The sequence below is a fragment of the Geotrypetes seraphini genome, chromosome 15 (assembly GCF_902459505.1).
Source record: "Geotrypetes seraphini chromosome 15, aGeoSer1.1, whole genome shotgun sequence".
NCBI lineage: Eukaryota > Metazoa > Chordata > Amphibia > Gymnophiona > Dermophiidae > Geotrypetes > Geotrypetes seraphini.
The window spans coordinates 5,445,597-5,473,317 of record NC_047098.1 but is presented as its reverse complement, the minus strand read 5'-3'; the positions used below and the strand labels follow the sequence as shown (position 1 = coordinate 5,473,317).

Below are 27,721 nucleotides of genomic sequence, written 5' to 3'. Positions count from 1 at the left end.
TTTCTATGATGGGTCATTTGGCCTTTATCTGCCATCATGTTTCTATGTTTCTATAATCAGAAAGTTCTATGACATCACAATGCAGGTGTAAAGAGCCTTAGCCTATAGGAAGAGGAGATGCAAATGTTAAGAGCCTTAGCCAATAGGGAGAGGAGGAGAGAGTGGCTGCTGCAGACACCAGAAAGTATTTCTTCACAGAGAGAGTGGTTGATCATTGGAACAAGCTTCCAGTGCAGGTGATCGAGGCAGACAGCGTGCCAGACTTTAAGAATAAATGGGATGCCCATGTGGGATCCCTACGAGGGTCAAGATAAGGAAATTGGGTCATTAGGGCATAGACAGGGGGTGGGTAAGCAGAGTGGGCAGACTTGATGGGCTGGAGCCCTTTTCTGCCGTCATCTTCTATGTTTCTATGTTTCTATATTATTCATTTGGACTTTATTTTTGAAAATGGTTCATAAAGATAGACGTACTGAAGACAAACATCTGGGAAATGGCAATTTTCAAAACAAAAAGATAGATATTTTTCTGGTTCGAAAATGGCCATGTTCTCTACTGGATTTCTGGGCATTTCCCCCCCCCCCCCCCCAAAACATCCAAAATTGGATTTAGACTTCATGTTGAAAATGCCACTCTTTGTCTCCTAAATGACCAAAAAAAGAAAAAAAAAAAATTGAAAGGAAAGAGGTCCACTTTTCAACAGTCTCTTACAGTCAATGCAACATTATTAGAGCAGCTGGTTGCCACCTAGCAGCCCACACAATGGGGGGGATCCAGCTAAGAAGGGGTCCCACTGACCCCCTGGACTGCAGAGGCTGTGGCAAAAGGCAAGAGCCTTTGCATTTCCGTGTAAAAGTGTAACTGTGCTGCCTTCTGACCTTCTTCAAATGAATTTCCAGATCCCCTGCAGCCGGGGTAAAGGCTCCGGATAGGAGCTTCTCTTGCTGCCAAGGCTGACTGGGAATTGATTGATTGATTTATAGTCCAGGAGAATCCTTCTCTCAGCGGATTACGCCCTTTCAGGCCTGTAAGCTCCTCTCAGCAAAGTGGCGTAGATGAAACTGAATGGGGCCCCCCTAGAATGACATCTCTCCCAAGGTAGTGGGACCGGGGGGGGTGGGGGGGGGGGTGGGGGGTGGGGAGGAGTGAGAAGGAGGAAGAAGCCTTTAAGAGCTCCAGTAAACAAATCCTGCAAAAAGCAAACACATTCCAGACCTTTTGGAGGGGGAACTTATTTCTCTTGAACCTCCAGTTCAGTCTGGCCCTTTTGTGGAATCAGTGGGGTAAATATTCAAAGTGACTTACTCCCCCCTTTACAAGTGTTTTTAGTGCTGGTCACGGCGGTAACAGCTCTGTCTCTCATAGAATTCCTATGAGCGTCGAAGCTGTTACCGCTGTGGCCGGCGCTGAAAACCACGCTACGGTTATGTATGGGGGGGGGGGTTAACCAGGCAGAAGACGATCCTGCCTAGTTAAATCATCTGGGTGGGGCTTTCCACAGATATTCAGTGGCATCTAACCACCTCAACTGAAACTGGCTATTCAGTAGGTGGTCCAGGGTAGAATCAGGGAAAAGGCCATGAGAGGGGGGGACAGCACTCAAGAAAAGGGACTTGAGGGAAAGAGAGCGTTTGGGACAGGCTATGAGGGAGAACAGGGCCCATGAAAAGGGACAACACTTAGAAATGACCATTGGGAATGAGGGGAGGCCACTCAGGAAGGGACCAGGAGAGGTTAGGCTTAGGGCAGAGCCTGGAAATGGGTCATGAGGGGCGGAAAGGAGAATTTAGTATTTTCCTAGGCTTCACTGTGTCTAACACTGGCCCAAAGTCTAGCCCTAAGCCTCTCCCAAGTTCTTCATAAACAGATTCTTCATGGTAGAGTTCCACAGATTTTTCAAGCGGTCTCCCTGGGACATTTCAAGTCACCGAGAGGAGCAGACGACTTGGAGACAGTTCAATTTGCTGGTTAGGCTGCCATTCCCTATTGCCCTCAACCTCTGCAACTAATGGACCCTGTGAAGAACCCCCCGCCTTTCTGCTGTAAAACTTCCTTCATGGGCTCGAATTCATCTGTGTTTAGGAAAAGTGTGGCGGGCTGGGGAAAAAAAGGGCTCTGCAGGCCACATCTAACCCACGGCCTATACCCCGAGGATCCTGGCTTTACCGCCTGTATTAGCTTTCATCAGGTCCATATGAAGCATAATCAAAGATGCCACAGGACATAATACGCACTTCGGCTGAGCCATGAGGACATCTTTGGAAACTTCCTGTGTTAGGCCTAATCGAAGAGGCTGGCACTTTTTTTTAGAAGAACTGAGGCAGGCAATGCACCAGCTACGTACCAGCATAAAGAACTTAAGGGTTAGTAAGATGTGGAGAAAACTGACTGGCTGGCAGCTTTCTAGAGTTCAGACGGATGCTGCCCATCAGCTCTCCTAAAATAAGTCATAAATCATGACTTGAAAAGCTGGCACACGGCAGCTCAACGGCCCCGGAGGGTTTGGCTGGCCGTCAGTCAGAGCCACTGGGGCCTCAGCTTTTAGCGTCAGGAGGCCACTTCCTGCTTCCTGCAGGGCTAATAGGGCTGCACTGGTGGGATGGAGGGAGTTGACAGGTGATACTGGAAGCAGGGGCTGGAGTGCTTGTGACACAGCGAGCTTTGCCTAGAGAGGTCGCCTACAATTACTTGACTGCACCTGGTTACTCAGTAAGAACTCCCCCCAAAAGGGGGATCTGCCTTTTCCTGTTTAAAAGAAAAACATGGCTGCCTTCGCATGTCCTTCAACTTGTAAAGTTGATTTTATGTTGGTGTGGGAAGAGCAAGGCAGCAAACCACTTTGCAAGAGAACTGTTCTCTGACAATCGAGCTACATTTCTCCCTTACATGGCAAACTGGCTCCAAACAGAGCATCCCAGAATGCACCAGGCAGGGCAGGAGCCATTTTCCCCAAGGTCTGCACCGGAGGCAGGAGTCAGAGGGCATAGCTCTTGCCATAAGAGGTATCGGGTCTTGGGAGAGAAGGGAGGGAGGGCCACTAGACATTAGGATTGTCCATAAAAACCTAAAGTTGGAAAAACTACATGAATTGAAGTTTTTCCCCATGAATTTGATTGTGCTTGATCAGAAAATAATTTTAGAAAAATTTTAAAGACCATCCTGGGGTCATTCAAAGTCACTGATTATATAAAGCAAAGTTTTTCTTAAAATTTGCTATTATGTTTGTCTAATCTAATCTTCCATTTGTGAGTTGCACAAACCTATACGAACTCAAGGCGACATATCAAAGAGGAAGTGGGAAAGTAGAGGGGGGGGGCTAGAAGTAGGGGGTGCAATCCAGAAGCTGAAACAGTTAAATGTGAAAGAGGTGGGTTTTTAGGTTTTTCCTGAATGTGGTGTAGTTTGTCTCTTTCCTGATTGCTTCTGGGAGGTCATTCCAGGTTTTTACACCCAGATAAGTCAGCATAGAGTGGAAAATTTGCTTGTAGTGGAGGTATTTTGTGGATGGCAAGTTTAGTTGAATTCTGTTAAGGATTCTTCTTGATGTCGACCAAACAGTGGAGAACAGTTGGATGAGAGGGGCTGCTGAGTTTCCGTACAGAATCTGGTGTAGGATACATAAGGTTTTGAAAATTATTCGGGATGATATTGGGAGCCATTGTAGTTGCGTGCCAATTTTCGACACCTTGTGCTAATCTTACTTCTCACATTGTGACAGAGAGAGCAACTGGTAGTCATAGGTTGGGATTGAATCATATTTCTGTAATTTGTAGATTAGTCTAACGGCTGAGCTGCAGTTTCTGGATAAGAGTTGGTGTTGACGCCAAGGTAGGCGGAGTTGCAATAGTCCAGTTGAGGTAAGACCATCATCTGAACGATCAGAGCAAAGTGATGTGGGTGGAAGGGTGGTCTTAATGGAGCAAATTTCTTGGTATTATAGCTATAACTTAGGGGTCCTTTTATTAAGGTGGGTTAACTGATTTAGCGCGCTCTAAATGGTAAGGCGCCCATATGGATGCCTTAGCATTTAGCGTACGCAAAATCGGTTAGCGCACCTTAATAAAGGATCCCTTAATTATTTATACACTGCTGAAAGTGTAAGCACTTTACATTGAGGTACTCTTGTATTTCTCCCTACCTGTCCTGGTGGGCTCACAATCTGACGAATGTACCTGGGGCAGTGGAGTGTTAAGTGACTTGCCCAAGGTCACAAGGAGCAGCGCTGGGCTTGAACCTATAACCTCAGGGTGCTCAGGCTGCAGCCTTAACCACTAGGCTACTCCTCCATTCCAGCGTTTATGAAAAAGTGAAGCTTTATGTGATCAGTGGCTTTGAGCGACCCCAGGATGAGCTTTTAAAAATTTTCTCAACAAGCATAAATCAGATTCATGGGTTCATCGAACGGAGGGGCTTTGGAAGGATTGTCGGGCATAAGATGATTATTGATGAATTCTGGCCGATTGCCTAGACGCATGCGCTGATGGCCCTCCAGACACGGCCCCCAGCTCAATAGTTTTGAAAACCCGTTTGGATACTCCTGTCAAAAGAGGACATGTCTGGCTAAATCCGGACGTCTAGTCAACCCTACAAGGACATGTTTTTAAGATTCCTTGGTGGAGAGGGGAGGGTGCCACTAGACACCAGTGTTTTTAAGATTCTGGGTGGGCGAACGGTATCATTTTTTTAATTAATTAATTTTTTTTTTACCATTACCCTTCCCGACAGCGCCTGAGCCAATCAACACTCAGGCGCTGACAGGAAAAGTGACATTATTTATTTATCTTTCTATCCCGTTCTTCCAGGAGCTCAGAACGGGCTGCAATTGACATTCACCGTAAAGTTACAGGACAATAAAATCATAGGCATTCGAAGAAGAGGCAGGTGAGAAGGGGAGGGCAGAGATGGGGGAGCAGAAGGGGAACTAGAAGTTAGGGGAAGGGGAGCTGGGCATTAGTGCCACTATTTTAATCCGGCGGTAATTTCTACGCTCATTGGTTATAGCAAGCTGCACTATTTTTCAGGCGCAATTGCAGCTCTGCCGTGGGATTCCCCCCCATGGTCACAGAGTCAGGACAGAGCAGAATTTGAACTCTCCTCCCCTTTCCCCCTGTACCTCCTGGTTCTCTTCCTCCTTATGCAGCTCCACAACCCCCTCCCCCATCATCCCTTCCAGCTTTTCTCTGGTTTTCTTTCTCCTCACTTAGCATATATGCCAAATTCTCTCCCTCTGATCCCTGGCCTGATCTGATATGCAGATGTGCTCTTTCTGATTGGCTGCACCGCTCTGCGCACCGCCTGAACCTCGGGATTTCATATTCCCTTTTTAATTAAAGAAGAGGAGATGGACAGGGGGAAAGCTGCATCACCTATTCCCTCACCCGTTTACCTCCCTGTCTTGCAGAAGCTAATTTCCTCTCTGCACATCTCAGGCTTAGAAACTCATTAGCACACAGCTGCTTCTCATGGGCGCCTGACAAAGGTTTTGGCATGTTTTCATCTCTGACAGGTTTGTAACATGCTTCACAACTGCAGTCACCCTGTGTCTAGATAATTTGCAAGATCTTCCTCCTTTCTTACTAAATCCAGTCTCTATACGAAACTACCCAGTTCTAGGTTTGGACAAGTTCCTGGAGGAAAAGTCCATAGTCTGTTATTGAGAAAGACATGGGGGAAACCACTGTTTGCCCTGGATCGGTAGCATGGAATGTTGCTACTCCTTGGGTTTTGGCCAGGTACTAGTGACCTGGATTAGCCACCGTGAGAACGGGCTACTGGGCTTCATAGCCCATTGGTCTGACCCAGTAAAGCTGTTCTTATGTTCTTATGTATGCGTAGTACATCTTTGACATGAAGATCTTTGGAAGGGTCTTATCTCCAGCTGGTGAAGATGTCCTCAGGAATCCTGGGGTAACCCGCCTCGAAGCATTGCAGCAGTGACGTAACTTACCTGTCAAGCGGGCTTGGGATGGATCAGTGGGATAGAATATCCTGGGGATAATTCCCACCTGTTTCCATATGTTGGGGGCAGTTGGCTGATGTTCGAAGCTGGGATCAATGTACCGATCTAAGAGTACCTGAAAGATGTCATCCAACTCGATTTCCCCCTTTGAAAGCTCGCTGACCTCCCCCCAAAAAAAACGCAACCACCACTCATGTTAACAGCCTGTTGACGTATGAATCATTCATGAAGTGACACTTTATACACTTCTCCCTCCATATCTGCAAATACAGAAAAACCGCGAATAACTTTTTCATAAGTTTTTCCGCTGTTTTCTATTAAAAACTATCGCGAATATGGTGGAACCGCGAATAACATGGCGGGAGACCTGGCCTGTTCCTGAAGGAGAGGCAAAACACGGTGAAGAAAGTGCCGGGAATCGGCGATTTTCTCTGGAAACGCTTGGAATCAGCGATTTCTCTATGCAAGCTGACGTCATTGGGGGGGGGGGGGGGGAGGAGCCAGCAGGTTAAAAACCATGAATCATCGAAACCGCGAATACGGAGGGAGATATCACATCCTATGACTACCAGTCGCTCTCTCTGTCACAATGTGAGAAGTAAGATTAGCACAAGGTGTCGAAATTTAGGAGAAAATTGGCACTCCACACTATTTGGAGTGGAGGAGGAGCCCAGTGGTTAGTGCAGTGGCCTGAGATTCTAGGGGACTGGGTTCAATTGTGCCTGCAGCTCCTTGTGGCTCTGGGCAAGTCACTTAACCCTCCATTAGGGCTACCAGATTCCCGGATTTACCTGCACATGTCCTCTTTTTAGAGGGCGTTCGGATGACTTTTCAAAACCCAGCACCGGGTTTTGGAAAAGCTTCCACCTCAGGGCCGCGTCAGGAGGGCATCCACGCGCGTGTGACATCATCGCATCACACCTGCGCATGAGCAGATGCCCCGCTGATGCGGCTCCGAGCAGGAGAACAGGTTGAGGGGGGCGAGGCGGAGGCGGAATGGGGCGTGAATTGTGTAGAACGGGGCAGGGCTGGGGGAAAGTGGGCGGGCCTGGGAGTGGAGCAATGCGTCCGGATTTTACAAGAGTAAAATCTGGTAACCCTACCTCCATTGCCCCAGGTAAGTAGCTGTGTATAATATGTAAACTGCCTTGATTGTAACCACAGAAAGGTGGTATATCAAGTCAGTATTCTATAAAAGCACACTCATGTGTGTTTCTCTAGGATAGAGCTCAGCGCACATTAAATCTGGTGCTTAATTTCAGGCGTCCTCAGTGAGGCACTTTCTGCGTACCCCCAGAGTGTCTATCTGTCGTGGGCGCATTTAGCAAGAGACGTGACTATACAGCCCACGTCCAGGCTACGAGACCTGGATCAGAGCAAACCACTTCTCTGGAACTACTAATAACAGGAAAAGCCACAAGAAAAAACCCAGACGTCAAAACTGGAGGACAGCCAAAAATGGTCCATGGGGGAAGTGGGTATAGGAGCAAAGTTATAACGTTAAGACTCTCTGGCAAAGTGCAGAATGGGTGAGGAAAGACAGACAGAGCAGGGAAGGAACCGCCAGTCACCACCGCAATTACTGGGTAGCACCTGCTGAATCAATAACTGCTATAAAGAGGACCTGAGTTTTCTCGGATCCGAAGAGAACCTCATCAGGAAGTGGGGGTACACTAAAGCAGTCCTGGATTACCCCCCTTGCCAGTCAGGTTTTCAGGATAGCCACAAGGAATATGCAGGAAAGAGATCTGCAGACAATGGAGGCCGTGCATACGAATCGGTGTGGATATCCAGGTCTCCAGGCCCAACTTGGGAAACACTGCTTTAAAGCACCAAAGGGTGGCCTGGAAGGAAAGAGCAACAGGAATCGAGTATGGAGTGGTAACAGGGGACGTAGATGGCCACAGATGGAACAACAAAGTGGAACTGGAAGATCAGAGGAAGCCGATTTTATGGATGGACCTGATACGGCCCGTGTTTCAGTGAAGGACGGCGTCACTCAAAAAACACAAATAATTAAAATTGCATTATGTGCCAACATATCAAAATATAAGAATCATAAATAGGAAGACATTAAAATAAAATAAATTCCAAAAAGCATAACTAACAGATAGGTGTGGTAAAGTAACGAAATGCTTCCGGTATTAGTTCCACAATCATAGTAACAAACACACTATTGAAAACAAGTAATAATTAAGTAAACCGATTCTCTGTTCAACAAACATATACGGTAAATACCCAAATGGCCCATCTGCAGCATCCACTATCTCCTCCTCTCCCTATTGGCTAAGACTCTTAACATTTGCATCTCCTCTTCCTATAGGCTATTCTATGAGCATCGCAGCACTTACCGCCACTGCCAGCGCTAAAACCTGCACTATGCGTTCTTAAAGGAGGGGAGTTAGTTTGATGTACTTTTTAGATTCTCAGTGGACATGAGAAGACGGCATTCAGGAGACCAAAGCAAAAAGAGATTTGGGGGCTCTTTTCTTCTCTTTCATTATTTAGATTAGAACGATTTTTCGCTTCGTCAGAAATTACAAAGACTAGGGGGACACTCAATGAAGTTACATGGAAATGCTTTTAAAACCAATAGGAGGACATTTTTTTTTTTCACTCAGAGAATAGTTAAGCTTTGGAACGCGTTCCCAGAAGTTGTTGTGAGAGCGCATAGCGTAGCTGGTTTTAAGAAAGGTTTGGATAGTTTCCTTAGAGGAAAAGTCCATAGTCTGTTATTGAGAAAGACATGGGGGAAGCCACTACTTGCCCTGGATCGGTAGCATGGAATGTCGCTACTCTTTGGGGATTCCGAATGGAATGTTGCTACTCTTTGGGGTTCCAGAATGCTGCTATTCTAAGATTCTGGCATGTTGCTACTCTTTGGGGTTCCAGAATGCTGCTATTCTAAGATTCTAGAATGTTGCTACTCTTTGGGGATTCCGAATGGAATGTTGCTACTCTTTGGGGTTCCAGAATGCTGCTATTCTAAGATTCTAGAATGTTGCTACTCTTTGGGGATTCCGAATGGAATGTTGCTACTCTTTGGGGTTCCAGAATGCTGCTATTCTAAGATTCTAGAATGTTGCTACTCTTTGGGGTTCCAGAATGCTGCTATTCTAAGATTCTGGAATGTTGCTACTCTTTGGGGTTCCAGAATGCTGCTATTCTAAGATTCTGGAATGTTGCTACTCTTTGGGGTTCCAGAATGCTGCTATTCTAAGATTCTAGAATGTTGCTACTCTTTGGGGTTCCAGAATGCTGCTATTCTAAGACTCTAGAATGTTGCTACTCTTTGGGGATTCCGAATGGAATGTTGCTACTCTTTGGGGTTCCAGAATGCTGCTATTCTAAGATTCTGGCATGTTGCTACTCTTTGGGGTTCCAGAATGCTGCTATTCTAAGATTCTAGAATGTTGCTACTCTTTGGGGATTCCGAATGGAATGTTGCTACTCTTTGGGGTTCCAGAATGCTGCTATTCTAAGATTCTAGAATGTTGCTACTCTTTGGGGATTCCGAATGGAATGTTGCTACTCTTTGGGGTTCCAGAATGCTGCTATTCTAAGACTCTAGAATGTTGCTACTCTTTGGGTTTTGGCCAGGTACTATTGACCTGGATTGACCACCGTGAGAACGGGCTTCTGGGCTTGATGGACCATTAGTCTGACCTAGTAAGGCTATTCTTATGTTCTTTCCTATTGATAATGGGGGTCTTTTCTTGTTTAAACTAAATTTTATTGTGTTTTGTAAGCCGCATTGATCTGTTGTAAATTGCGGGATACCAACTTTGAATAAACATAAACATCTCAGCAAAGGACCAGATCAAGTCATCCCATCTCTCCTTGAAATCGCTGTATAGAATCTTTCTTTCTGCCCTCACTGCTAGGGAAGGGGGTCTAGGGTATCTCAATCATATTTCAAATCTAGCTGAGCAGTTTTGGACTTTCTTTTTCGGTGGTTTTTGTGCAACGTCAGCCGAAGACTTTAATAAAAGATGAATAGGCTTAAAAAAACAACCCAACCTTATAAAACGTAAACAGATGTTTTGGAAATGCCAGTGGTAAAACGTCTTTTACGCTGTGCTTCCTGCTCACCTGGCCCTCTGCCACTTCTCTAATGATACAGGATTTCTCCAGCTTAGTGAGGGTGGCCTAAGGATTTCCTTAACCAAGAGCCATTGGCTCTTTCGTCCCAGATTTCACTGAAGAACTGTTTGCCAGGATGTCCTGAGGTTTGAGGATAACACCGTGCAATGTAGGATTTTTTCAGTCGGATAGCGTCACTCTTAACGTTACCCTTCTCCTCCCCTGCCAATTCCAGACTTCGTTCCTTTCATCTAGCTGCCCCCTATGCCTGGAATACATGACCCGAGTTTGTCCATCAAGCCCCTTCCCTTGTTTAAAAGCAGACTGAAAACCCACCTTTTAGATATAGCCTTCAATCCTTAACCCTACTCCTCTGCCCTCCAACCCAGCCAGCTGATTAACTGTATCCAAGACATCCCATTTGCATGTTTAGATTGTAAGCTCTTTGGAGCAGGGACTGTCTTCTTTGTGACTCTGTACAGCGCTGCATGCGTCTGGTAGCGTTATAGAAATAATTCCTGGTAGTAGTGTGAAGAGTTTCAGTCTTTGGGAAGCAGAGCTGAGATTGTGATGTCATAATGCCTCATTCCACCAATAAGAGCCAACCTCAGCAGTGATGTCACAATGGCTCGATTGTCCTGTGCTCCCCTCTGCCACCCAACCCAGCCAGCAGATTAACCCTTCCCCTTAACTGTATCCATGACATCCTGTTTCTGTCTTTGGGAAGCAGAGCTGAGCTTGTGATGTCATAATGCCTCATTCCACCAATAAGAGCCAACCTCGTCAGTGATGTCACAATGGCTCGATTGTCCTGTACTCCCCTCTGCTCTCCAACCCAGCCAACTGTATCCATGACATCCTGTTTGTCTGTCTTGCCTGTTTAGATTGTAAGCTCTTTTGAGCAGGGACTGTTTTCTTAATCTTTGAGACTCTGTACAACGCTCTGTGCGTTTGGCAGCGCTATAGAAATAATTAATAGTAGTAGTAGTAGAACGACTGTGGTATATCAAGTCCATGATGTCAGAGAGAGCGCTGAAGCAGACGCGGGCAGTAAGTTGGTGGCTGCTCACGCCGAAGTTATAAAGGTACGGGGAAGGGGCATGCGCGTGCAGCAGGGGGGCGAAGAAGAGGGCGGGGGAGGGGTGCCACTGCCTTTAGAAGTAGTTATTTCATTTAATTATGCTACTGAAGTACGTTAGAGGTTCTGGCAGAGACCCATTTCCATTAAGACATCCTTTGTAAATGGGTCTCTGCCAGTCTCTAATGTAAATCTAAAACATAAATACTCTAGCTGATGAGGATCTCCAAGTTCCAAAGGTAGCCCAAACTCCTTTTTACCAAGCAACGCCCCTGAGCCACAAATGCTGGCAGCTCAGTGGCTCAAAGATGCTGCCGTACTTGGTAGAAGGGGGATATCCACCAGCTACAGCAATAAATTTCAGGCAATAAATTTATTTTTCCATCAAGTTGGTTCCAGTTTCTCTTTTTTGCTTTCCTGCCTTATGCAAATTCTCCTTCCCGCTGCTGCTGTCCATTTGTCTTTTCTCCATTCCCTCACTACAACTGCATCTGACATATTGACCTTTCTGTTTAGCTCTTTTCTCCCTCAGTCCACTCAGATTTTACCCTCTTTCGCCCTTCTCCTCTTTACTTTTCAGCTACCTATCAAATTTTCTTCTTTTCTCATCCACTCTTCCATCTTCAGTCGACTCCTGATTACCTTATCTTTAGCCACTGTAATCACTATCCTCTGTTCATTCATTTCCTTGCCAGCCTCCCCGTCTCTCCCACAGGATGCCACTATTTCTAGCTTCTCCTTCCCGTCACTCTTTCTCCCCTCCTTGCACTCAAAGCCTGAAATCTCCCTCTCCCTTCCGCTCCAAACCCATCCACCAGCATTTCTCTTTCACCTCCCTTCCACCCACTGTATAGCATCCTCATGCCCTTCTGCCCCCTTTATCTGCCCTTCCCCCTCCTACACAGCACATCTTCCTCTTTCTCCTCCACCCCCGTATCCAATATGTCTTACTCTCTCTCATTGACCACCATCTTTCTCACTCCCTCCCTAGCTGCACAAGGAATGGTAAAAGAGAGAGAGAGGTTGGATCCTCCAGGGTAAATTACTTCCACCCCTCTACTGCCTAATTCCAACATTTTTCCATCTCTCTCCCATCCCCCCACCATCTCTACCAGCCCCATGCTGCACCTTTCCCTCCCTTCCATCCATCACCATGTCCAACATTCTCCCTCTCACATTCCTTTCCATCCCTATGCAGGGTCTATCTCACCCTTCTCTCTCCACCACATCCAACATCTCTCCCCTTGCATTTCTTTCCTCACACATCTCTACCTCCCTCTTTACCACTACCATGTCCAACAAGTCTCCCTTTCCCCCTACTGTACATCTTTCTCTCTCTTTCCTCCTTTCCACCCCCATGACCAACAATTTTCCCTCTTTCTTCCTTTCCCTATGTGCGTCATCACTCTTTCTCTCCCTTCCTCCCCTCTATGTCCCAATAGTTCTCGCTCATCCCTCCCACACCCCGCATGCAACATTTCTCACTCCCTCCTCCGTGGCCACAAATTATTCTCTGTCTCTCTAACTGGCATCTGTCTTGAAAGGTTGCAGGCAGCAGTTCCTACTTCCTACATGCTGACCTAGAAGCGTTCCCTCTGATGCGTCAGAGGTAAGGCTTCTGGGTCAGCCATGGACAGCGTCTAGAATCGCTGTCCACAGCCTCTTGAAAACAGAGGCTGGTTAAGGGAAGAAGAGCAAGTGGGGCTGTGCGTGACTGAAGACAGAAGGTCAACGTCTTGGAAGACCCTGGGCAAGTATATTCCCATGCTGTAGCGTAGTAAGGGGTGGGGGGAGTGAGGGGGCGGTCCCCTTCCTCTTCTCCGTTCCCCCTTCTCACTTCTACCCCCCTTCCCCTATACCTAACTTCGGCACGAGCGGCCACCAACTTGCTGCCTGCCTCGGCTTCGGCGCTCTCTCTGACGTCACTAACGGGACCAGTGACATCAGAGAGCGCCGAAGCCCATGCGGGCAGTAAGTTGGTGGCTGCCTGAGTTAAAGTTAAAAAGGTTTGGGGAAGGGGATGGGGGGGGGGGTGCCACCGCCCCAGACACCGCTCACTCTCGCTATGCCACAGCTCCCATGGGAACCCCGCAGGATCTACTTCCATCCCCATGGGATTCCTGTGACCTCAGAGGGGATACCTTCGGAATTCCCACTGACCCAAATCCCTGCGCAGCGCTCTAGTCTTTACCCTGACGAGGAATCGGAGCCACGGAAACCAAGACTCCAGAATTTCAGCGAGGATCAGACTTACACAGTAAATGGAGCAAAGATTTATACAAAGCTCAGGTCTTGTTCTTCTATGATGACTTATGATACCGCGTGGATGCTCTTATTAACCAGCCTCTACAAGGATATTAACATCTTAATGGAGGAAAGTTCCCCTGGCCCCCATTAACTGGCTGAAGAATGACCATCTCTTCAGATGAATCAGAAGCAGGAACAATTCACACCTATAACTAGGACAGGGCATTTGCTACCTTCTTACTTTTGTTTCTCTGTGTATATGAAGAAATGTCCTGGAATGGAACTTTTCTATAGCCTGTCACCTCTAAGACTGGGGGGTTCAGGGGATGGACACAGGGATTCAGAACCTGTCACTTCTAGGACAGGGGGGGTTCAGGGGAAGGACACAGGGGTACTGGAGGGCTCAGGGGATGGATACTGGAATACAGAGCCTGTCACCTCTAGGACTGGGGGGTTCAGGGGAAGGACACAGGTGTACAGAGCCTCTCACCTCTAGGACTGGGGGTTCAGGGGAAGGACACAGAGGTACAGAGCCTCTCACCTCTAGGACTGGAGGTTCAGGGGATGGACACAGGGATACAGAGCCTGTCACCTCTAGGACTGGGGGGTCCAGGGGATAGACACATGAATACAGAGCCTGTCACCTCTAGGACTGGGGGGTTCAGGGGATGGACACAGGGATACAGAGTATGTCACCTCTAGGACTGGAGGTTTTTTGAGCAGTGTCCCACAAACTTTTCAGCCGGAAGGCACACTAAACCCAGTGCCCCGGCTGTAAGACATCTGGAAGTGCGCAGATGTTGATGCAATGATCACATTGATGTCCGCGCATGTGTGGAGGCCCATCTGGCTGCGACCCTGAACCCGTCACTTCGATGGGGGGATCCTGGAGGAGGGGCGGTGCGGGAAGAGGAGAAGAGTCGTTGGCGTGGACGTACCTCTCACTGCGAGAGACACGTCCTACAAGCAGTCAGCCCACGTTGGCATCTCTCTTCCTCACCGGCGTCTCATCAGGGCACACTTGGAGTCTGCTGCGACAAAAAATTGTGCCATGACACACAGTTTGTGATACACTAGTTTAGAGGATGGATACAGGGATTCATGTGACGTCATCCGCGCACTCTCCAGAGGCAGCCGGAGCTCATGGGCTTTCCAAAACCTGGACAAACTGCCAGAGGTAGAGCTTTGGCAGAGCTGTAATTAACTGGTTAGTGGTGAATGCAAGTTAGGACAGCTCAAGGGCTAACCAGGCACCAGTCTGAATACAGGCGCTCTCTGATGTCACTGGTCCCGGTAGTGACGTCAGAGAGAGCGCCGAACCCGCGCCGGCAGCAAGTTGGTGGCCGCTTGTGCCGAAGTTAGGTATGGGGGAAGAGGGGTAGAAGGGGGAACGGAGAAGAGGAAGGGGACCACCCCCTCACTCCCCCCACCCCTTACTAAGCTACTGCATGGGAATATACTTGCCCAGGGTCTTCCAAGACGTTGACATTCTTCTGTCTTCAGTCACGCACAGCCCCACTTGCTCTTCTTCCCTTAACCGGCCTCTGTTTTCAAGAGGCTATGGGCAGCGATGTCTGATTAACTTCCGGGTAGCCACACTTTAAGGCCCAGACACTGCCTGCCATTGAATATCGGGCCTTCACCGTCAACAGCTTAAAAACTACCGACTGTGGCAGGGTGAATCTCACCCCCTCTAATTCTTAACAACAGACATTAACAAGGGATGAAGATGAGATCACACACCCTTGACTAACAGGGGTGCAGAGGCTGAGAAGCAGGAAAGAATCGGAATCAAAGGGAAGGGAAAAAAAGCAACACCAAAAAACAGAGAGAGAACGAAGAAACATAACAGATATTTGCCAACATTGTCAGCATTGCCACATCCTTGAATGTGGAAGGAAAGCAATTAGATGTTATGAACAATTAGGGAAGGTGCAATGCACTTGGAATCATCAATCACAGGTACAGTCCCAGGGCAGACAATCGGAAAGCAGCAGAGAGACATTCCAGTTGCCTCTTATCTCCTGGAGAGATGTTGCCTCATGCGGGAGGCATTCCCCCCCCCTCCCCATTTTCAGCGATTCAGTGCTCCGGCCCCAAGGCCCTGCTTAGTTCCCAGAGGCCAGGCAAGGACAAAACTTTATTTCTCTGAAAGGCTACATACTTTCTATGAGAATGGGTTTGGGGAAAATGTCACCGGAGATCGTCTTGACTGACTCGGGAACAGCAAGTTGGTTTCCAGGAGGGGCTGCCAAAGTTACCATCCTGCACCTGAAGCCTTACCGAAATCAAGCTCTCTGTAACGACGGGGGCAGGTTTCAACCACCATCTGGGAGACCTCAGACAAAACAAATCCCCCCCATCTCATAATGTCTATTATAAAAAACCCAAAATGGAAAAAGGCGCGTATGATGTCCAATCCAACCAAACAAGTCTTTATTATATGAGTACAATAACATATAATCTCATGTGAATAACATACAATTGTTATTTACATGTTATTGTACTCAAATGATAGACTTATTTGGTTGGATTGGACATCATACGCGCCTTTTTCCATTTTGGGTTTCCCAGTTAGGCAAATTCTACTTCCATTTCTTGTTCTTATTTTTTTTTAAAAACTCCACCCAATATTCAGTGATTTAAACAGCCCAGAGAGCAACCTCACTGTTTAATTTGCTTGTCCGTGGCGAACTACGAATATTCAGCGGCATTTAACTGGTTAGTGTCCAAGCCGAAACCAACTAACTTGTGGGTGTTCCAGGTGCGGAGTTAACGACCTAGGCAGTTAAGTGTCGATATCCGCCTGTTAACCGCATCAGATAAAGAACAAAAGCAAAAACCGTACAGGACACCAAGGTCTTGATTAGACAAACATAAGAATAAAATCATAAAACAGTTTGTAGCCAAAAGGACAGGCAAGGACGGACCCGACACGGTCCGTGTTTCGAAGAAACACTCCTTCCTCAGGGGTCCTAATACAAGAAAACCTGATGGATATCAACTGGATAAGAACTTTTGGGCTTCCACCTTGTCTCCACCTTGGGCGCCAACCTCACTCGCTGCGCCACTGATCGGACTGCTTTATAGGTGACCCAATTGATGTGGTTATCTGATATGGTAAACAGGCGAATATCGGCACTTAATTCCGCACCTGGAATGCCCCAAAGTTCTTATCCAGTTGATATCCACCAGGTTTTCTTATATTGATACATCACAGATTAGGACCCCTGAGGAAGGAGTGTTTCTTCGAAACACGGACCGTGACGGGTCCGTCCTTATCTGTCCTTTTGGATACAAACTGTTTTGTGATTTTATTCTTATGTTTGTCCAATAAAGACCTTGGCGTCCTGTACACCATCATTGCGCTTTTTGTTTTTGTTATTTATCTGATGCGGTTAACAGGCGAATATCGGAAAATTGCAAGCCATGGAATCGAGGGTGAAATACTCACGTGGATTAAAAACTGGCTGGAGCATAGGAAACAGAGAGTGGGGGTAAATGGACAATACTCGGACTGGAAGAGCGTCACCAGTGGGGTGCCGCAGGGCTCGGTGCTTGGACCCGTGCTCTTTAACATCTTTATAAACGATCTGGACAGGTACGACGAGCGAGGTGATTAAATTTGCGGATGATACAAAGTTATTCAGAATAGTAAAGACGCAGGGGGATTGCGAAGATCTGCAACGGGACATAATCAGGCTCGAAGAATGGGCATCGACATGGCATGACTATCCGGGAATACAGCCAGTGGTGGCCATATAGACATTGACCATTGCTGGCTAAAACACAGCCTGACCACTTTTTAAACCAAAAAAAAAAGAGAAGAGGTTTAGGAATGCTGCAGGCAATTTCTCAAAGTCAGAAATTGAAAGACTACACATGGCCGGCAGGGATCACAAGAGGTCATCTATCAGCAGAGCTAGTGCTATTCAGTGTTCAGGCGTCAGCTTCAAAGGTCTAGATGGGGCTTATATTTCACAGCCACAGGGCAAGGCTAAGGGATCTGATATACCACCTTTCTGTGCTACAACCAAAGCGGTTCACATTTATTATATATAAGCTCTTTCTCTGTGAGCAATGGAGGGTTAAGTGACTTGCCCATGAACCCAAGGAATTGCAGTAAGGATTGAGCTCAGTTCTCCTGGTTCTCAGCCCACTGCAACATTGGCATTATAAATGTGCCAGGGATCCAGCCATTAAATCTATCCTTGTTATCAATACTACAAAATCTTCTGAGCCAGTTTTTGCTGACACGTAGTGCGCCGTAGGGCCATAGCCACAATCTCAGCTCTGGAATGTTGCTACTCTTTGGGTTTCTGCCAGGTACTTGGGACCTGGGTTGGCCACTGTTGGAAACAGGATTCTGGGCTTGATGGACCTTCGGTCTGTCCCAGTATGGCAGCTCTTATGTTCTTCTGTGAGCCAAGTCTAGGACAATGAAGCCATTGTGACATCACTGATGAGTTTGGCTCTTAGGCATTGGTGGAATGAGGCATTATGACATCACAGTCTCAGCTCTGGAATGTTGCTACTCTTTGGGTTTCTGCCAGGTACTTGGGACCTGGGTTGGCCACTGTTGGAAACAGGATTCTGGGCTTGATGGACCTTCAGTCTGTTCCAGTATGGCAGCTCTTATGTTCTTATAAGAAAGAATTAAGTAGAGGGATGATGCAACGTAATATACAATAAACCAAGGCACAGAAAGACCAGATTGTCTTTTGGTGTCTTTATTTCCTAAGAGATAAGCAACTGCCCCCTCCCAAACTGACCATTCACAGTGATTGACAGGAAACCATGCTAGGATAAGTTGTCTCCTTGCAGGTACCTCTGATTTTCCAAGAGTGCTACCCAACGCAAGTTTGGGCAAGTGGGCTGCGAGATGAATAGTTCAATCAGTCACAATTTCTCATCCCCCTTCCACTTGCAAGACAATCACTTATTACACAGCTCCCAGGAATTTCTTCTTTGTGGGCGTTGTCTAATACAGTGGTTCCCAACCCTGTCCTGGAGGAACACCAGGCCAATCGGGTTTTCAGGCTAGCCCTAATGAATATGCATGAGAGAGATTTGCATATGATGGAAGTGATAGGCATGCAAATTTGCTTCATGCATATTCATTAGGGCTAGCCTGAAAACCCAATTGGCCTGGTGTTCCTCCAGGACAGGGTTGGGAATCACTGGTCTAATATTTAACATTATTTCTTGTTTAAGTTTATGGGAGGGAAAAGGTCCCCCCCCCACACATACACATACACACACAAGTGGCTGCACTGGAACAGCTCAGCTGCCGTTCCACCATGCACAGCAGTTTTATAATGAGGAAAGCAGATGGGGGGGTGGGTGCCAGCAAATCGAGCCCTTTGATTGGCTGCATCTCCCCTGGCACCGTATAATGCAAGCAACATCTGGAAAATAAAAATTCCCGTGCCTAAGCATGGCAGGGAATCATGTAATCGTCAGTGCCAGCAATGTCAACACCTCTCAACAATCCCTTCATACCCTCGCACTAAGAGCCGAATTACCACCATATGTCCAACGGGTCACTGCAGCTCACACACGGTGGGAAATGCAGAACGGAGGTGCAGGCGATTTCACGGCCCAACCAGCCTTCCCCCGCAAAGAGGATTCTCCGCTGAAGCCGGAAGAAGGTCCGCCTTGACCCCACAACCCACCTCCTCATTTACATTCAGAAACAACGCTGGGCACGGAACGAGATGGACATTCAGTCAACTTTCCCCCTCTTTGTGCGACGCACTAGGTGCTGATTGCGTGCATACATTACAGAATTATAGCACTTACGCAACTATAAGTCTGGGTTCTATAGATGGTGCACAAATCTGGGCGCACTGCCAAGATGTGTGTGCAAAGTAACTGGTTAATGAGCTCTTAATAATCAATAAGTATTTTTCCTATATGTCCCGGCAGGCAATGGAGGTTTATGTGGCTTGCCCAGAGTCACAGGCAGCAGGCTGGGATTGAACTCACAACCTCAGGGTGCTAAGGCAGCAGCCTAGCCTAGCATCCCCTTTACTCCACAGTAATCTCGCAACACTGCAGTGAGTTCATTTTATCTTCAAGTCACCTTTTCTGGGGGAAAAATGGTTACCTGAGTTTATATTTGGAAGGGGTTTATATTTGAGTATATACGGTAACTCTTCTTTTGCTTATGCTACAATCTGGAATATTTTACCTGTTCAAATAAGGACTGAAGTTAGTTACTGGAGGTTTCATAAAAAGTTAAAACTTTCTTATATGATGCTGTTTCATGCTCCTTGTTAATGGATTTAAAGCAGGGGTGTCCAACCTTTTAGCTTCCCTGGGCCGCACTGGACGAAAAAAATGTTTCTGGGGCCACACAAATGCGCAAACGCTGCAGCAAGACAGAGGAGGGAGCCAGCAAGACAGTAAATACCCAGGGGCAGCAGAGGAAAACACTGATCGGGGCCACACAAAATACTTCACGGGGCCGCATGTGGCCCTCAGGCCACAGGTTGGACACCCCTGAAAAGTGTATCAGATCGGTTTCTGTATTTTCCCCTGGAACAAACAGTGTGGGGCCCCTCAGGAAGCTGAAGTGCAGGAGTGAAACAGCGACCCCTGTTGGGCATAAGCTAAGTGCTGTTTTCTTGTTCGTTTTGGCGTGATTTTGGATGAAGTCCGAATACAGTTCAAACTCCTCTTACTGACTTACAAAATGACAACATGATAAATGAAGATTTTTTTTGATAAACATAAAAACGACTTTAAGAAAATATGGGAGGTTTTTTGGGCCAATGATAGAGATTTCACTCAAGAAATAAGAAGGTCTACTGATGATTGTCAGCCTTCCTGTCAGGTCTCTAAGGTTCTTTTTTTTCCATATTAATGAATTAAAAATTTAAAACAACAAAAATTATAAATTAAGTTAACATAGTTCCAGGCATTATTTATACACCTAGGGCTGGATTCTGTAACCGATGTCCACGTCGGTGGCCGCCTTAAAAGCGGCCGCCGATTGCCTGTTAATCGTTTGAGGACGCTGGTCATAGAATCGCGCCTTTTCAGTCAAGATAGGCGGCCGAAATGTAGGCCCGGGAAACCCTAGCTTACATTTCCGCTGCTTATCTTTGCCGCTAGACCGCAGCAGCTGATCGCGGCAGGGGACTTCCCAAAGCCGCGATTCTGTAACTGGCGCCCAAGTCGGATTGCCTGCCAATCATTCTAGGGCGCGCACGTGCCCCTTCCTTTCTCTTTAATCTTGCCGACACGACATGGGCAGCAAGTTTGTGATGCTGCTCGCGCTGAGAAATTTTAAAGAGGTATGGGGGATGGGGGGGACGCGCGGTAGAGAGGGGGTGGAGATAGGATCCTACCACCCCGGGCAACATGCACGTTTGTTACGCCACTGCCAGGTGCCCTTTATATTGTTTCAGTGCCTAGCCTCCAGCACTATATACAGAATCCCTCCCATAGTGCGCACTTTTTAACGAGTGTGCCCTTTAAAAAAAACGACACTCTCATAATGACATTTGTTCCGGAATGAAAAAAAAAAAAAAGGAAAATGACATGAAAATTGGATGTCTGGCCTCTCCCTAACCTGTCCTAAGTTGTTTCATATTGTTTATAAAATGGAATAATCAAACCCCCTCCCCCGAAGCACGCACTATTTTTCACAGCATGCGTTATGTAAGATTAGAGTGAAAATAAATATAACAGCACATGATAATAACAGAGAATACCTCAAACCAAGCATGTACAATACAAGACGATATGAAAACATGGGAGTCGACGTTCAGAGCGATTTAAACAGCCCGTCAAGGCCCTTGGCTATTTAAATCACTTGTCTGGAGCTAACCGTGGCAGTTAACGAGACAGTGCCACTGAAAATGATTGGTGAGCACATAAGCCAAAATCTGCTACTCCGTGGACAGTCTGAGTGCGGAGTCGGCACTTAGCTGGTTAAGTGCCTTAGAGAATGATCCCTGCGGGATCTCTCTATCCCCGTCCCATCTCCGTGAGCTCTGCCCCATTCCTGCGAGCTCCTCTGCACAAGCCTCGAACTCTTTGAAATCACAAGTGTTCGAGGCCTGTGAGGTTAAGGCAGAGTTTACAGGAACGGAACAGGGACAGGGACAGAACTCGTGGGGAACGGGACGGAGGTCTGAGATCCTGCGGGGAGAAATGTATTTCCGTTTCATTCTCTAGTACTGCCGATGTTCAGTCCTTAACTGGTTAAGATAACTGCATGAAAACGACCACATAAAACGTATTTGCCGGCTGTGTTTCGGCCAGCCGCATAGGCCAGGATATTCAATGTTGGTGCCTGGAAAATAGCTCAGCATTGAATATTCAGGAATAAAGTGGGCGTGGTCACCAAAATTCTGACCATCACATGGCAACAAAGCAAACTGAAACATTTCCCAATGCAGATCCCGCCACAGGGCAGGAAGCGCTAGAGCCACAGCTATTGAGAGGAAGAAGCAGCGTCTTACCTCTACAGGTAGTGCCGTTTTGCACCGATTCGTAACCAGCTTTGCACATGCAACGGCCAATGGGCACCAGCCACTCTCCATCTCCGTTGCAATACAACTTGATGGGAACGTCCACCTCCTCAGCATTGGGAATGCAGGTGCCTCGGGCCGACACCAGTGAGGTGCTTTCGGCCCCAGACAGCGTCTCCTGGAAGATGGCGCCGTTCTGGATCACCTGTGCACACTTGCGGTAGAAGACCCGCACCGCGATGAGCGACATGCAGCCGCCATAGTCCTGGAAGGCCAAGTAGAAGCCGTTCTTGGAGACCGGCCCAAAGCTACGCACCTCCGTGTTGATCTTCATCACCCTGCCTCCAAGGTCCACCTGGGAAAAGCTCTCGTCGGCCGCTATGGTGTCCACCTTGACCCAGGGGTTCTCCATCCAGCTGGGGGCGGTCTTGGTGGCGGAGTCAAAGTCCGACTCGTAGTAGTAGAGGTTGAAGGTCTCTTTACAAGATCCGGGGACGTTGGGAATGCTGCTGCAGTCCCGGACTGAAAACTTCATCTCCACATGGATGCGCTGGGCTCCCCTCCTTCGGATGTATTTGGTCCGGAGCCAGTTGTTCTGGCTGCTCCCAAAGACATTGCAGACTTGGTACGTCCGAATGGTGTTCATGTTTTCATCGTAGCCACTCACCTCTTCCCACTGCGGAGAGAAGAGAAAGAGGCATCGCGGTTAAGGGTACAACAGAATCTTTTCTACAGCCTCTCCTGGTTTCCTAGAGTTGTCTATGCCAGGGCTGCCCAAGTCCGGTCCTCGAGATCTACTGGCAGGCCAGGTTTTCAGGATATTTGCATGAGAGAGATTTGCCTGCACTGCCTTCTTGGTATGCAAATCTCTCTCATGCATATTCACTGTGGATATCCTGAAAACCTGGCCTGCCAGTAGATCTCGAGGACCGGACTTGGGCAGCCCTGGCCTATGCTTTTACCAGTTTTCGTTTTACTTGTTCCAAGATCTGGCCATTTTTACAAATTGTTCTTCAGTATCTAAATCTTTCATGCTATTGGTCCCCCCCCCCCTTCCAAAAAACAAATAAATTCCCGAGTTCAAGACAAAATCAGACCTGCCCAATCTCTCGCACCGAGCTGGAGACTGACTCTTAGGGCGGCCCCCTCCTGTCCCAAATCAGGAATCTCTTGCAGAAGTGGAAGACTTTGAAGTCAGTATTTTCGGCCTGTTTTTCAAAGCCGTGTTAGTGGCTGCAGCGCGGTAACGGCCCCGAAGCCCATCGAGATTTAAAGGGCTTCGGGGCTGTTGCCGCATGGCTTTGTAAAACTGGCCCTTAGTATGTCTACAGTATTTATTTAAGGCACTTGTAGCTCCCATATCAACCATCTATGCGGATAACGACGACACATACATAATCGAAACAAAACATTCTATACATCATACAATAAACTTACACATGTGCCTTAAAATAAAGAGCCAAGCAATTACAAGATTACAAAGTAACCAAATTTGAAAAGGCAAGTCGAAAAAAATGGGCTTTCTAACTTTTCCGAAATGCCAAAAAAATCAGAGGTCAGACGCATAGAATATGGAACTGAGTTCCCTAGTAAAGGTCTGGCTACTTGGGACATGTGTGATCGATTTGCAACTTTGGGTGACGGATCGAAGAGTGGGAACGGCCCAAAAAGCTCTGTCTTGTGATCTCAAAGAACGAGAAGGCACAGAAGTCTGCAGCAGAGAAGCGAATGGATCCCGGACAGATTTGAATACCAAGGCTAGAAGCTTAAATTGTATTCTCCAGTGAAGTTCGGCCAGCACAGGTGTAACGGGGCAATCTAGCGATTACCCTGACCACACACAGCGTCAAATCTCAGTAAACTAAGCAGCCGACACTTCCTGCTAGGAAATTGGCAGGTCGGAAGTGCCAGATGCGGCATATGAAGCTCTTCAGAGTCACATGTCGAGGGACGAGAGGGAAGTGGGACAGGCAGTGACTTAGTAGGGGGAGGGGCGGGCAGTTCGCCCCAGAGCCATGTTGGTGGGGGTGCCGATACCCCTCCTCTCCTCCCCGTCCCACCTCTTCCCTCCTCCCATATCTCTAGTTGTTCACTGCCGCCTGCAACAATTTTTACGAGTTCTTTGCCACCGCGTCGTCACTAACGGGATACCACGCACAGGAAGTGACGTCAGCAGGGGAGACGAAGGGGTCACAAGGAGGATGTTGAAGTTCATGTTGGTCGCGGCGGTGAACAACCGGAGGTTCGGGGGAAGGGAGGAGGGGGGCGGGTGTGTGGCAGGGGGGATTGGGGGAAGGAGTGGTAGGGGCGGGGCCTCTCACCCTTGCTATGCCACTGGGGATAGGGTAGACTGAGATTGAGCATGAGCTAGATTGGGAGGCGAAGTCAAAATCTCACTTAAAAAAATGCTCCCCTTTGGCAACTCTGTAAGACCTATTTTAACCCTTTATTTGGCATTGTTGCTCAGAAGCTCTTATGGGAGACCTGCATTAGACAATTTGTCACCGTCCCTGTGAGGTTTGTCACTGTCCCTGTCCCATTCCTGTAAGCTCTGCCTTAACCGCACAAGCCTCGAACACTTATAAGAACATAAGCAGTGCCTCTGCTGGGTCAGACCAGAGGTCCATCATGTCCTGCAGTCCGCTCACGCAGCAGCCCATCAGATCCAGGACCTGCATATTAATCCTCTATCTATACCCTTCAATCCCCTTTTCCTCCAGGAAAACATCTAATCCTTTCTTGAAACCCAATACCGTACTCTGTCCTACCACGCCCTCTGGAAGCGCATTCCAGGTGTCCACCACCCTCTGGGTGAAGAAGAACTTCCTAGCATTGGTTCTGAATCTGTCCCCTTTTAATTTATCCGAATGCCCTCTCGTTCTGGTAGTCTTCGAAGGTTTGAAGAATCTGTCCCTCTCCACTTTCTCTATGCCCTTCAAGATCATGTAAGTTCTCAGCCCAAACAACCAACTCCCTAAATTCTGAGCGTTATTTTTCCGCCATAGCTGAAAAGAGTGTCATCTTACTTATTGTATCTTTTTAAATCATTGCAATAGACTAATTGTTAAATAAATTGTCCATTCTGCACAATATAGCATCTTGTGATTACGATTACTTGTAACATGATGATTTGTTATTTGCATTGCTTTGTTTTATTTTGTTAAACTTCAATAAAAGTTATTGAACATAAAAAAAAAAGAAACAAAATTCCATGTTTTGACAGTGTTTCGGATCATTGATTGAACCATATCCAGGTCGTTTTCTTCTTAGTTCAGCACCCCCCCCCCTCGTATATGTCTCATTTCTGACCAGGACATCGGGAAATGTTCGATTATAGCTCATGGAGAAACCCAAGAAACACTGTGGAGTGACGATGTTCCTTAAACGGACTTTATTAAGAATGTCAAAGTTCCAAAGGTACAATAAAATCATCCACATAAAGATAAGGTAATCCACATAAAGGACACAGGACCGAATTATAGCTCATAACATGGTTCTAACATGCCCCTTTAAGATTTGGACGTCCTGGAGGACAAATGCCCTGTAAGACATGCAAAATAGTCGTTTCAAAAACCGTCACTTGGATGTTTTGGCAAGAAAAATGTCGGGATATTTTTGTGTTTTGAAAATGCCCCTAATTGTGAGCTTTCTTCTTCCTTCACTCCCTCCGAAAAGATGGTGGTGAGAAGTTTGGTCTGTGCTCTCTGGAAACAAATTCTCAGGCACTTCAATCTGCAGACTTCATTGTTCCTATATTCAAAATCAAAGTATGCATCTAAGCGAGTCGAAAACGTATTGCTAGTCCACTGAATAGTATCACATTGTTTGTTTTCTCTTAACTTTTATTTCTGTTCTTTCAAGTGAACCAACAGAGCTACCGCACCACTTATCACCTACTTTATGGTAGACAATAGCTCAGAAAGATGAACTGGTCCATCCAGTTTGCCCAGTTATTTCAGTCTTTGTTGCTAATGATGTCAACCAACCACACAAAGTTGACTACAAAGATATTCCTACCTAAGTCTCTCTCCGGTGGCATAGAGAGGGTAAGAGCGCCCCAAACCCTGAAACAGTCTCAACAGATACCACGTCCACCAAGATCACTGCTCAAACATTCAGCTGCCTAAATCCCCACAGCCTTGCCATTCGGCATGCTGCCACCTCCAATGTGCCCACACCGAGGCAGTTGGTTCCATTGTTATTAACAGCTTTATTCAACCTCTCAACCTTCTTGGTACCATCACCTTCCTTAGTCCACTGAAGCATAGAAGATTCCATTGGCCTCCCCATCGTCTGCTGCTAGGCTAGTCCAAGTTTGGAGATGTGAAACTTGCTATAGAAGCCACTGCTTGCCCTGGATCGGTAGCATGGAATGTTGCTGTCTGGGGATTCCGCATGGAATGTTGCTACTATTTGGAGTTCCGGAATCTTGCTACTCTAAGATTCTGGAATGTTGCTATTTTTTTAGGTTTTGGCCAGGTACTACGGACCAGGATTGGCCACCGTGAGAATGGGCTACTGGACTTGACATTGATCTGACACAGTTCTTATCCTCGGATATATGCACTTGCTTTCCACCCCCCCCCCCCCCCCAAAGATTCCATCTATTTGGGTAATCTTCTGGTCTTGCCTAAAACAAGCCCTTTGGGGACATCTCCTAAAATCAGCTACAAGTATTCAACGTCTGGAACCCTGTACTCACTAGTGATAGCAGTTTTTGGGTGACTTAAGTACCTATATGGCTTTAAAAATTACCCTTTAAACTGACATTCCTCTAAAGCAGGATCTCTCAAACTGTGTGCCACAGCCCAGTGGTATGCCCTGAAGAGATTCTGGCCATATTGCTTTTGGTTTTTGCAGCGCTTTCTCTGCAGAGTTTCACGCATTTGCACTTTTGGACTGTTTATTCCACGTATCTACTACGTTGGGACTCTCAGGGACCCCTGAAGAAGACTATCTTGTCGAAACATGGACCGTGTTGGGTCCCACGCTCTTGGCGGATTAGGTCCTCAAGGTTTTTATGTGGATTGTTTTATTTCTATGTTGGATTGGTTACATTGACTTGTGGAACTTTTAAATTTTCAATAAAGTCCATTTCAGGAACATCGTCACTCCACAGTGTTTTTGGGTTTCTTCTGAGATTCTGGGTCTGCCACAAGAGGTTCCAGAATTTTACTTTCTTTAAAAAAAATCCCCTTCATACACTAGAATAGATGAAATGTACATATCGCGTACGCTAGAGTCTGTCAATGTTATGAGCATGTGTGTGCGTAAAGATCCAACCATCCAGATAAGCATCATTCTTTAATGTGGATCGGTCCTTGAAAACTAACGGCAAGTAATTTTTTAAAAAATTTTTATGCAAAAAGCCGGCTTTTCTTAATAATGACGGGAATAGCAATGCAGATGATTACACGCAATTGGAACAGTTACGATAGGCTTAATTATACTTTTTGGTGGGCGAACGTACGTTGCAGTTACAAATCTGAAAGAATGAACGTTGAATTTTTGGGATATAGTAATGCGTTTAGAAGGGTGTGGAGTTGAATCACATTAGTTGTCATGTACCTTTTCTTTTTACTTAATTTCCTTACACATCCAGGGTGGGAGGGAGGGAGGTGGGAAGGCATCATTATTTCTTGGATTTAGTTTATTGAAATTCTATATGTGGTTATACTTTGATGGATGAATGGGAGGAAGGCGGGAGAAAATGATTGTTTTCAAAATGTTGGTATATTTAAAGTGCTTTTCCTGATTCGTTTAGGTTTAAAATTTTTGCAATCCACTGTTAATATTTGAAAATTAATAAAGATTAAAAAAAATAATAAAATTTTTATGCAGTACATAGTTATCGTAACTTGAGCAACAAAG

The 27,721-nt window shown here is 46.7% G+C and overlaps 1 protein-coding gene across 8 annotated transcripts in view; it reads right to left on the bottom strand.

The window, feature by feature from the left end:
• The window catches only part of EPHB2 (EPH receptor B2), a 376,554-nt gene that overhangs the window by 156,761 nt on the left and 192,072 nt on the right, over positions 1-27,721 (bottom strand). For all 8 annotated transcript variants that reach the window (XM_033922330.1, XM_033922329.1, XM_033922324.1 and 5 more), the window contains exon 3: positions 21,842-22,526. In XM_033922330.1, coding sequence (XP_033778221.1) covers positions 21,842-22,526 — 685 coding nt within the window. The remainder of the gene's footprint in view (positions 1-21,841; positions 22,527-27,721) is intronic.